The sequence below is a fragment of the Montipora capricornis genome, chromosome 6 (assembly GCF_036669925.1).
Source record: "Montipora capricornis isolate CH-2021 chromosome 6, ASM3666992v2, whole genome shotgun sequence".
In the NCBI taxonomy this organism is placed as follows: Eukaryota; Metazoa; Cnidaria; class Anthozoa; order Scleractinia; family Acroporidae; genus Montipora; species Montipora capricornis.
This window is the reverse complement of record NC_090888.1, coordinates 55515374-55527873: the sequence shown is the minus strand read 5'-3', so window position 1 is coordinate 55527873 and position 12500 is coordinate 55515374. Positions and strand designations below refer to the sequence as shown.

Sequence of the window (12500 nt, the reverse complement as noted above, 5' to 3'; positions counted from 1 at the left end):
TCTGCCACTGGGCACAACAGAGCAACAGGAGACTCGTGGGCATTCTCATTAAACTGGGTTCATAAGCCTTAAATTATTATTGCAAGAGGTCATCTGTTTATTATAACCGATGACGACGATAATGAAGAAGAAGAAGAAGAAGATGATGACGATGATGATGCTGACGACGAAAAACACTTACATTGAACAATAAAAGACCAAGGAGTAACACTGGGACGGAATGGCCAGTACATTTTGCCTGAAAAACAAAAACAAAAACGAAACTCCGCATTAATCCAAAGTGAAAAAACGTTTTATACAAGGTGAAATTTTAACGTTAACACTTTTGTGGCCGTGTATGGAAACCAAGAATTTAAGCCAACACAACAGCTGAAAAAAAACCACAATTAGCAGGAGGCAACGAATTGACAATAGGACATTTGCATGATGACGTCATTTGACTAAAAGTACCAGAATCCTTCAGGTTTTGCTTGTCTCATGCTAAATACATGTACAGCTATTGTTATTTTTACCCCGCTGGGAATACAAAATTTACATAAGAAAAGGAAAACAAACTGAATTCTGGTAGTTGTAGTCAAATGACACTGTCGTGAAAGTTGCGTATTTATTTGGAAAGTGTAGTGGACTGAGTTGAATTCGGGATCATCAAAGACATCCACGTTGTAGATTTGAACCCAGGGCATCCAAGGCAAATCGAGCGACCTAAACCACTGGATCGACCCGCCTCCTGTCTTCATAATTAGGAAGTTCAAGAAACGACGATGGCAAAAACCACCACAACGCAAAAAAGCAAAGTAACGCATTATTGTTTTATGATGAACGCAAAGCACACATTTTACTAAATTTATTTCTCATACTCTGCAAAAACAACGGCGTTAAATAACCACATTTAAGGAGGCTGTGTCACGGAAGTACAGTTGATTTTGTGTAATTTACCAATTTCCCGCCCCTCCTAGCTATGCATCTTAATTAAAGGGGATATGTCACGCAAAATGATGTAATTCAGTCATAACACCCAAAATGCCCAAAAAGCAGAATGAAACATTGCAATAACCACTTCAAAAACTGTTGAACAACATAAAAGAAATAAAGCAAAAGAAAAGAGAGGCATGGATAGACACAATAGACAAGACAAGATTGAAACGGAATGCACTTGGGTAATCTTGAAAAAAGTCGGCCTGGCGTTTTTCGAGTTTGCGGCAAATAGCCTGGACAAAGGCCGTTTTTGCTCAGAATCACCTTGTTTATGATGTAACGATAATTTTATCAGTAAAGAAATTCCACATTACCATTTTCGAGATACAAACTCTTAATTAACTAAATATTTCCCCTAAACACCCTAAAATAACATGACATGGCCCCTTTAACCCAGATCTTACTTACAAACATCACAAATCAAAGCTTCGTGGCCACAAACAATGTCTGTCGAGCAGACGTAATTTAATTGACTAGAGCGAGTTTCAATCGAGTGTCGTAAAACCAAAACCAAAGTAATTACTTTGGCCAATCAAAAAGGACTGAAACAATCCAGTAAACCAATCAAAACTCGAACTAATTACACGTAGCCGACACAGAGCGCGGGAAAATGTGCACGCGCGAGCCACGATTGGTTTTGGTTTCACTTCTGATTCGTTGAAAAAATGGCGCGAGGACTTTGAACCAATCACTGAGTGAAGTAATGCAAAACCAAAACAATTCGCTAATTACTTTCGACACTCAATTGAAAACCGCTCTAACAATAACATAAATAACAACAACAACATCTATTAACACATGCAAACAGATAATTGTTTCAATATAAAACCGTGACCTCGCGATACCGGTGCGACGCTCTAATCAACTGGGTTATGAAGCCACTGACGTTGGGAGATGGTCATTTGTGGGTTCCAGTTTTCCATATCATATCCATTTTTCATATCTGCAGTTCAGTATATGATTCATTTCATGTATCATTTCGTTCATTGATTCATTCTTGATCAAAAACGATTTCTTAAAACATACGCAAGCGAATATTAACGTTAAAAGCCGACGTTTCGGAGTCATCATGACACCATTCTCAAGGCAAAGCGAGTAAGTAATGCGAAGATTTGATTTCTATAGTCTCTACGAATTAGCATAATAACAAAGGATCACAAGTTCTCCAAGTGAATACCTTTGCGCGAATCGAGTCCGTTTGCACGTTTAGGGAAAATTAAAACCCACAAACCCGGGAAAATTAGAACCCACAGATGACCAGCTCCCAATGTCAGTGGCTTCATAGCTCAGTTGGTTAGAGCGTCGCACCGGTATCGTGAAGTCACGGGTTCAAACCCCGTTGAAGTCCTGAATTCTCCAGGCTTCTCTACGCAATTGTTAAAATTGCGTTCATAACTGCGAGGATCATACCTTTACTTGAACGTAAGCATAGTTAAGTTGCATTTTAAGTGACGTTTTTGTTGCCATGGTCACTGTCGTTTCTTAAACTCCCTAAAACATTTTTTTATTTACTAAGCAAATTGAAATCTTTTATTTATGCGACAAATGCTCACCAGCAATGGTTTGAATCCAATCTTGGACAACGCAGTATTCCAGAAATATTGGTTACAAAATATTCCGGCAGCAAACAGGCACATGTGAGGCGTCCAAAGGTATTTGAAACGTAGGGTGGAAACGGCCAAGACCCCGAAGAACACGCTCTGAATTGCTTGATAAACTACCTCAGGATGGGAGTTAAGAAAATGAACGTTTGGATCCTCTGGGGTGTCTTCAATTTTCCTACTGAGAATTCATTAAAAACCATTTTAGAGAACATTGGTGAAACCCTTTGAAATTTTATGCTTTGTTTCTGCAAGTCGTTCGCCTAAAAAAGAATCAAGCTACAAACGAACACTATTTAAAACAGTAGAATTACAAAGTAATTGGCATGGTGCTGCAAGATTTAAAAAACAGTTTTCATGTGGTAAGCATACGCAATTGCAACTTCCTTGAATAATGAAAGCTTGGATTCAAAATACTTCCAACTCAGCTGGCCAATTTTTGCTTAGAAAAAAAGAAACTTTTGTAATTGGGTTTCGAGTATCCTGACCGTGACGTAAGCGAACTTTCGTCCCGTTTTCGCCCTGAACATGCGCACTCGAAATCGACCAAAAAATTTGGACTCGTCCAACGATCTTAAAATCACTAAGGAGGACTCTTGACATGTCACCACAAATGTTGCAAATTTCAAGGTAAGGGATCAAATGCAGAAATGTGCGCAATTAGATGCACGTTATTTGGTCATTTCACGCAGCGTATTTGTATAAGTAATGTTTAGATGCAGAGCTACTGTTTGGTGTTTCAGTTGACGGCTGCGTCCTAGATCTCAAGGTCCATTTTTCGGAAACTGGAATAAGCTATTGATCGGAAAGCACCATAGATAAGACAGTACCGGTATCAAGAGCTACATCAATGTAATACGTACCTCCAGTTGACGTACACAGTATGAGCCAATAGAAACAAGATGGCTGTCAATGACGTGACATAACAAGGAAATACCACACCGGTGGTTAGCCTAGGGTATACATCCGTCGGGAGAAATTGGAAGGCTCCTTCACAAAGATAAAGCAATGAATCAAAATCCCTGATAAGCAAGAGAAAGAACTGATTACAACAGCTGCATTTATTTAAACAACCTCGTTCCCAGGGCCTCTGTTTTCTGCCTCAACGACAATGGAGGCAGAGAAGAGAGACCCTGGGAACGAGGTTGTTATTTAAGCGACAAAGGGGCGTGGTAGCATTAAGGAAAGGGAAGGTGAGGGGGAGGGGGGGGGGGGACAGGGAATGAAGGTGTTATGAAATGAAGGGGGAGGTAAGGCAAGGGACAGGGAACAAGAAATCCCCGTAAAGCGGTCAAAGCTAGTGCACAAGTAACGAGTGTGCGCCTTTGCTCTCCAGTTGTGAAGTGCCCTAAAACATAACATCAGTAGCAAATGCCCCGACACGTTATTTTTTGTGAATGAAATAAATGTATATATTTCACTCATCGAGTCCACATGAGCCCAACAAATTGACCTGCTCCCGACTGAGTGGCTTGACTCCTTAGCTTAGTTGGTAGAGAACATTGCACTAACATCGCAGGGGTCATGGCTTCGAATCCCGTTTTCAGGTGTCTATAAAAATTGTCCTGTTAAGTGCAAGGATGACCACCAATGACAACTGGTATCGTCTCTGTTCCCATTTTCCACATTCTGGCGATCTCAATCTCTAAGTCTTTATACTCAGAGAGTTTCTCGACTACCTTAACGGATGTATTTCTGTCTGATTGGACTGCAATATCTATAATGTGGCATTTCTGATTCGCGTGATCTCTGATTATGATATCTGGTTTATTAGCTGCTATTTCCCTGTAAGTATGAATTGGCATATTCCACAGATGTGTGGCGAATTCGTCTGATTTTCTAGGTAAGTCAGATAAATCAAACTCCCTAAAAAAACTTTTGTGGCTTTCTCTGAGCAGAGTAAATCTTCTTTTTGGCATCGTGCTTTTCCACCAGCCCAAGGAAGCGGTCGTCGGAGCTTTTCAGGAATATGCTATCATTATTATTATTATTATTATTATTATTCTACCGTACGTTATATTTTGATTCTGAAAACGCCGCCGCAATTACCGATTTTCTGATGAATTCGCTATCGTGATAAAAGAGGAGGGATTGTTTTTAATTAGACAGAAAACAACAATATATACCTGCCAAGTCCGTAACCAAACTTTGACTTGACGAACTTAAAAATGTGCTCATCGGACTCGACTCTGATGACAGCCTGCAAAAAACAAAAGTTGTTCAAGTTTGGCCAAATTAGTTCCCCTTTTTCACTGAAATAGTCCACGACTTTTACGAAACAGAAACTCTGTTCCATGTGACTTTCGCTCAATAACAGGGACTGTGACACTGGGAAAGAGGTTACGTTTTAAGTTAAATGTCGCAAGAAATGTCAAGGAAAGATATCACCACAAAATCACACCTTTACAACAAAGCTTATTCCTCCAGCCAATAAAAGCACAACTGTGATGTTGAAAAGAAGTTTGAACACTCTGATCAACAAGCTATCGTTGCTGATTTCACTCTGAAACGAAAAGAGGAAGACAAGGTGTAAAATATGAACAGAAGACAGTCTTTCATCGTCAATTAAATTGTCGAATTGGACATGTAAAAACTGAAATGAAACACTGGTTTCTTGGGTAAAGCGTCCATTTTCGTTTCGTACATTAAGAGGTGATGGACAAGCAATGCGAGATGACAAGTCGAAGACAACTCCTACGAGAGGTCGTTTATGAGGCAGGTAAACAAAAATATTTTTGAACATGAATAAAGGATACAGAATTTGTTGGCCCGCTACATTGGGGTCGACGAAATAATGTGAGAACTGCTTGACAGAGAAACTTACAAAAAGTAATGAAACTCCCAACAATTAACTCCAATGATTGAAGCGGTTCTGACCTCTATATCAGAATGAAACAGACAAATATGAGTCGGTCTTCAAGCTGTTTTGCAAAACAAAACAATGAAACTTACTTGAAAGGACAAAAGAATGACTGACGCAACAGCAAAACTCAGCGCAAGCGAACAAAGAATCATGTCATTGATGAACTGCAAGATGCAGACACTGATTAGGGAACCAATCACAATCAAGTAAAGGCTGCGAGCCTGAAAGAAGACAAAAGAAGATTGTTGCCTTTGCAATCCGGGGGGGGACGACTCCCATATTAAAAGGGAAGGGGATGCTTGTCGTCACGCTAAGGGGTATAAATTCCGGATCTCACTTAGGGTGTTCTGGGCAAAACGCAATCATATATGGCCGTGAAGGTCTCCTTTAGGGTTGCGCGCAAAGAAATATAAAAGTGCATCGTTACACTTTTATATTTCTTCACGTAGGTGTAGGTGTCTTTGCCATCATTAAAACGCACTGTATTTTTTATATATCCGTGTTTTAATATGGTCTCTTTTAGGGGTGAAAAAAAACTTGGGCCATGCCCAGAGTGGTCTCCTAATTTCCAACGAGCATCCCTCCCCTTTTTATATGAGAGTACCCCACCCCCAAAGAGTGCCAGACTATTATTGTACCATAGTGCCCAAGACATAGTGCTGATTACAAATTAAGTACACTAAAAACAAAAGTGATGGATAATTCCAAGACTAAATGGCACTTATCTGAATTCATTGACTTTATTTTGTTTGACATCTTAATAATTAAGAGCTTGACTTTTTGATAAGAAGTATCTCATGATGTAGCCTAATTTGAGTTCTTGAACAAATTCACTTACATGTGTATTTTTGTGCATAATAATTAAAGCTTTTTGTTTACTAATTTGCAACATATTTACAGTGCTTATAATTCTTTTTACAAATTTTCCTCTCTTGACATTTTTTCCTTGTTATTAATTATGACGTCAGGAATTGGCATTGGAACATCATCATTGTAAAAATCCAGTGCACTATCAAACTGTTACATCCAAAATTCTGTATGCACAAACATTAAATTTTGATGTCACAATTGGCCGTTTTTGAACAAGAAACCCATTGCCCAAGTTCATCTCAGATGGATTTATATGCATCTTACACTAGACAAACAACATGAGAGGTGCTATTATTTGTCAAAACGGACTATGCGTCTCTAGTGTAAAATTGGCCTTTATTTCAACTTCCTAAATACCTTGTTCTTGGGAATGAAGCCAAGAGAATAAGTACCAAAGAAAGCCATGGACTCCAACAAGAGGATAAACTGAGCAAACTGCCATACCAATGTAAAGAAGAAAGTCGAAACAGCAATTCCTGCTAAGCACAGTCTCTAGAAAAAGTACAGGCAAGGACAACAATAATATTATTATTACTGACAGTCAAGCAACAACAATGGCAATAGAAATGAAAACACCTTGAGCAATTCAAAAACAATGATGGTTTAATAAAAGAGTCGCTTCATGCTACAAAAACCGGAGATAAGTGCCTGCCTGATGGGCCTTCTAGGCTCATAGCAAACTTTACTCTTACCTAAAAGAAGAAAAGTGGTTGTTCTACATACACACTACTGTGCATTAAACCACTGTGACAACAATAATAGAGTTTTAACACAATGTGACCGTACATGATAGGCCATTTATTTTTTACCTTTTCTTTGAAACTCACTCACCCATCCCAGTCTACTTATGGGATAGTTTGTAAGCAAGATAGAAAATTTAATGATCCCGAAATACTTATATGATATAGCACTAACTTGTATTATTTTTGAAGTGACGTTCATTGATGTTACCATTCTAGTTTCTTCAAACTCCTTAATGGCCCAGAAGAAGGATGCACTTAGATTTTGTTGTAAAACTGACAGATACAGAGCTTGCAAGAAATTATTAAGTCGTTTCAATGAGTACTGACAGCCTATGAAAAGTACATCGGATACTTAACTCATCAATAAGTTGGCTACTTTTTTTCTGTAAATTGATTAAAGACAGATTCTTTCCAAACTAAGTTTAAAATTCATTTTGACATTATGACAAAAATTGGCTACTCTTCTTGAACAAGCCATCAAATTTTATTATTAAAACCCCTGATAATTTAACAAAACAAATTTTAGCCCTGACCAAAATAAATTATAATAATAATATTATATGAATAAATTTTTGTGATAATCAACACTACAACTACTACTACTACTACTTCCACTACTACTGTTCATACAGTGTTACCATTAAGGTGGGACTTCTCACAGTACCTGTCTGTTTACAAAAGTAGCATTAAATTTATACTTGATGTAGCCCTACCCTGTCCGATTACATGAAACAGAAACAACAGAAAAATAATTTATCCTTTAGTTTAACTTAGTAAATCAGCAAATACCTGGGCAAGAGAAGAGGCATCTCTCTTGAGAAAGAAGTTTATAAATGCAATTTGTACAAAAAGGAATGGAAATCCAAAACTTTCACGGAGAGGAATTGTGTAGGATATTCTTGTAGTGTCCATCCTGCAAAAAACCACAACATCCTTAATAGTCACTTTGTGTCATAATTCTACGGGCAGGGAAAATATGGCACTGATTAAGAGGATTGTTCTTGTTGATATGGACATTAATGAAAACAAAATTCTATGCAGCCTCTGTGGCACTTGTGAATAATGTCCTGCAATGAAAATCTACACTATCATCAAGAAAATTTGCTCAAGGGATACCACGTTATCCCGGCCTTAAGAGTCCTCATGCGCCCGATGAGGATAAGTATTAAATAAAGTAAGTATAACACGTAATCACACACACCTCTTTTCATGTTGGATGGTCTTATGGCTGCCAATTTTTGTCACTACAATGACTACATATGGCAAACAATACCCACAGTTTTAGCAACTGCCAAAATTGCTGATCTGACTCTGAACAGGTTTTCAAAAGTATATTTACGCACAAAATGCCTTACCTATTAAAAATGTAAAAACATGATGATAGGAGTCCAGCAAGCCAGGAACCACTGAGCACCCATGACGATGTAAATAATGCCATCATATAAATTCCATGAAGGACAAAGACAACATCAATATAAAAGTAAACATACTCCATCTGGTAAAGAAATGAAAATTCCTGTGTCAGTCAGTTCAGATTAAAAAATACTTTAAAATTCTTAGTATTATAGCTACCTTAAATGCTGAGAGAAAAGAAACAACTTTTTCCCTTGCCGATTTATCTTGATCTCTTTTACTAATTACTTGATTTCAAATTAAATTAAAGGGCCTCACAGTCCCAAAACATTGTTTTGATTGAGCCCTCTTAATCCCCAAGCTTCCATTTTTATTCACAGACTGGGTTACTCAGCAAATTGACAAAAACTCTTGACGGTTGACTAGACTGATAATGAAAAAGCTTTTAATTAAATATTGATTTCAGCCTTGATATTATATTTCATATGTAGTTATAGGTACTTCTTTGACTGCTCCCTGCAGGGGTTTTTCAGTGAAACAAATTATGGGAACAAACAGTGCTGACAAGTCTTAATTAAAGAATTCCAACTGGCTGTAGGCAAACCTGTCTGAGTTAAATGAAACCATGTTGCCTCGCAGTTATGAGCGCAAATTCATTTGCGTCGAGAAGCCTGAAATTTTTCAGGACTTCAACGGGGTTTGAACCTGCAACCTCGTGATACCGGAGCTATGCTCTAACCAACTGAGCTATGAAGCCACTTCCGTTGGGAGCTGGTCACTTCTAGGTTCACGACTTTCTGTGATAAGTACATGTAATGATGAGTAATGATGAGTGAAAGTAATGATAAGTGAAAGAAGTTGTGAACCCAGAAGTGACCAGCTCCCAACGTCAGCAGCTTCATAGCTCAGTTGGTTCTAAAGAGCATCGCACCAGTATTTGCGAGGTCGCGGGTTCAAACCCCGTTGAAGTCCTGAGAAATTTCAGGCTTCTTGACGCAATTGAAATTGTGCTCATAACTGCGACGCAACATGGTTTCATTTGATTTCATACCCACAGTGCAATAATATATGATGTATTTCATATATATCTTCTGTCTGAGTTAGTTGTTTTACAAAAACAGACAAGACCTTGAACCTCAACTACCCAGAGCAATCAGAAAGTACTTAGGCCAGGACTTAATACCTCAGATACTCCAGAGTCCAAGTCTGGCACCCCAACCACTCATCTACACTGTCTAATGATTTGATTTAAAGAACATGTAGACCCTAAAGCAATAGTTATTGAAATCACAAAATGCAATAATTATCAAAGGCTTTTAGCATTGTTTTATTATAAACTCTGTTTGTAAATGGAATCAGAGTGATTTTAAACCTGAACCTGACCCCTGCGTTCAAGAAAGCACACGGTAACAAGAAAAAAAAAGCTAAATCCCAAGACAGATCGATCATTTGCTAAGGAACTGATTGTCAAAGACGAAGAAATAAGTCTGATTGCAAACATACCTCTATTGGTAAAATCCTGTATAGTGCTGCTAGGATCACTTCTTGATAAATATTAAATCTTTCTAAAATATTAATAGTCCTCAAGTGCTCTGTTTTGTTGTCGTGCATGAGATCATTAACACCTGAATATAATTAATAAAGAACACAAATCCAAGTTAAAACATTGTTACAGCTGTAAAAGAAGTCGGAGACCTTTTAACTAGTAGCAACATATACACTCGGAAACATCATCATTTAGTGAGAGATGCATAAAGGAAACAAGCCAAGGAGTATGGGCTACATGTGGTATACCGGTAACTTAAAGCACAGACCAAGAAAATACAAGGTACTGGTTAAGTAACAAAACTTTATGGTACACTCAGTCTGGCAAGTTCAACTTGTTGTTGCTGTTGCTGACATTTTTAATAGTCTAACAACAAAACACAGTATAGATACAGTCAACCACCCTCTGACAGTGAGTCACAATACAAATCTGTTCAGATTTTACTCCAAATTTTACCTGGCTTAAAAGGACACTTAATTAAGCCGGGTTTACAATAGCACAAAAATCTGGAACGGCACTCCGAAATCTCGGTACCGTACTGATGTTTTTCAGGCACGGCATGGTAAATTTCTCGTGTGTAGACAGAACAAACAGAATGCATATAACACGAGCCAGAGTTTATAGGGGTGCCGAGCACATCACTGGAGATGTGCTTGGCACTCCAAATATTGGTACTGTATGTGCCACTATTTGGATTACCATGCCAATTTGTGTGCATGTGTAAAAGCCTAAAGGGGTTTAAGCCAAGTAATACCTGATAATGAACTAAAAATCTATCATAAGAAAGCAAAGAATTATTATTTGCTTTCTTAACCCAATGACTATAGGAGAATTGATAGATTTTACTCTTAGACTAACACCAGACAATAATTTTTTACTCATCAATGGGTCAACAACATGGAGTACTGGCCTCTGGGCACATGCAGGTTTAAATAAGAAAGTCTCCATTGATTGAATAGAAAAAAGAAGGGCTGAAAGGAATATTCAAGCAAGAAACATTAGGACTTGATTTGTAGATTTTTTTGGTATGCATTATCAATGACTACCAAGTATGAAAAAAATATGTTCTGCCTTTAATGTGACCCCTTTAGATTCCAGTTTTAAAGTAGAAGGAGAATAGTATGAAGTAATGTTCAGGAGAATTGTCTCAAGGGGAAAAAGCTTTGTTGACTGTAATGGCCAATGGTTTACAAAAAAATAAATAAAACTGGAAAAAATTCTCAAAGTTAACAGACTGACTCTACTTTTGGAAGTTACTAAAAAACGGGTGCAGGCAGTCAGCTACATGTGACGACTCAGACGATGAGGATGCCTTTGACCCGGATGAAGCGTAGCGGAGGAACGTCTACAAGGCGCAGAGCAGCCCAATGATAGCAGAAAGCCAGTCTGAGAGCAAAGACGGGCGATACGGGACTGGTCCCGCCTAGAAGGCGCAGAACGGCCCAATGATAGCGGCGACACGGAACAAAGATGGGCGATATTCGACCGACCCCAGAGAAAAACCACGTCCACAAAGGACAGCAAATACAAGGACTTTATTTGCGATTAAGATCTAAGAGACTGCTGGAAGCCCTCGGACTAGAAAACTCGTTTACTAATGTAGGGTGTAGGGGAGAAGGGATGTAATAACTTGACTGTATACCACCATATATGTAAAGTAATGTAAGCATGGTATTTAAGCATGCTATATAATGTGTTATGTTATGAGATGTTAACATTGTAAATGCTCGACATTAAAATCCCCAATTCCTGAACACCCTGTGGACCATAAGATATCATTCGTCCTCAACTGTCTTAAAGTTAATCTGCTCTTGGGCCACTAGTAACACATGCAGTAGCTAACGCCTAATGAATGCTACATAAATCACCTTACCTTTAAAAAAAGATGGTGCTAAGACAATCTGCTTATAATACGAAAAATATAATCCTGCTTCTGTCCTGAAGGATATTTCCCTCTCCACTTGCTGTAAAAAAGAGGAAAAGCATTTTCACTATTTGTATTTTTAGATCCTATAAGAAAGATATTCTTTCCTACTGTTAATATGAATTCTTCCTTATTTAACAAAACAAATGTTTGTTAGTCTTTCCAACTGTGCAAGGGCTTGATTTCCTGTGAAATGTCAAATTTTACAAGTACCCTAATTGCTTAAAAATTTCGACAACACAACAACATTCTCTCGCCATGGCTTGCCATATTTGTTTTTCAAAACCCTGAGAGCTCTAGCATGGATCAGTGCAAATAATTATTATTGTGTAACTAAGAAAAAAATTTTCACACCTTAACCTGTTGACTCCAGGGGGTTCCCCACTGATGAGTAAATTAGTCTGGCATTAGACAGAGTAAAATACTGGCCGGCTTAGGCCGGTTTGGGTATCAAAGGGTTGAGGGAGCTTTCAATCAACCAAACATTCTGAAAATTCTAGGTAAGCAAGTTAATGAAACAGAAATTTTCATAATACTGTGGGTTGACCTGTCATTTAAGCAAAACATTACTGAAAAATATCTTTCATTGTCATTGGTAGTAGTACTTACAAGAACTATTGTAATT

At 38.1% G+C, this 12500-nt stretch overlaps 2 protein-coding genes across 5 annotated transcripts in view; both read right to left on the bottom strand.

The window, feature by feature from the left end:
* Window positions 1-12500, bottom strand: part of LOC138052536 (2Fe-2S ferredoxin-like) — a 103447-nt gene that overhangs the window by 60141 nt on the left and 30806 nt on the right. The gene's annotated exons all lie outside the window — the stretch shown is intronic.
* Window positions 1-12500, bottom strand: part of LOC138052530 (protein C-mannosyl-transferase DPY19L3-like) — a 33261-nt gene that overhangs the window by 4199 nt on the left and 16562 nt on the right. For 3 of the 4 annotated variants that reach the window (XM_068899071.1, XM_068899069.1, XM_068899072.1), the window contains exons 3-13: window positions 11825-11915; window positions 9909-10030; window positions 8408-8547; window positions 7842-7965; window positions 6667-6801; window positions 5529-5660; window positions 4978-5079; window positions 4703-4776; window positions 3440-3598; window positions 2529-2757; window positions 182-238 (exon numbers count right to left, since the gene is read on the bottom strand). In XM_068899071.1, the coding sequence (XP_068755172.1) occupies window positions 182-238; window positions 2529-2757; window positions 3440-3598; window positions 4703-4776; window positions 4978-5079; window positions 5529-5660; window positions 6667-6801; window positions 7842-7965; window positions 8408-8547; window positions 9909-10030; window positions 11825-11915 (1365 nt within the window). The remainder of the gene's footprint in view (window positions 1-181; window positions 239-2528; window positions 2758-3439; window positions 3599-4702; window positions 4777-4977; window positions 5080-5528; window positions 5661-6666; window positions 6802-7841; window positions 7966-8407; window positions 8548-9908; window positions 10031-11824; window positions 11916-12500) is intronic. The other variant, XM_068899070.1, reaches the window with a different exon arrangement.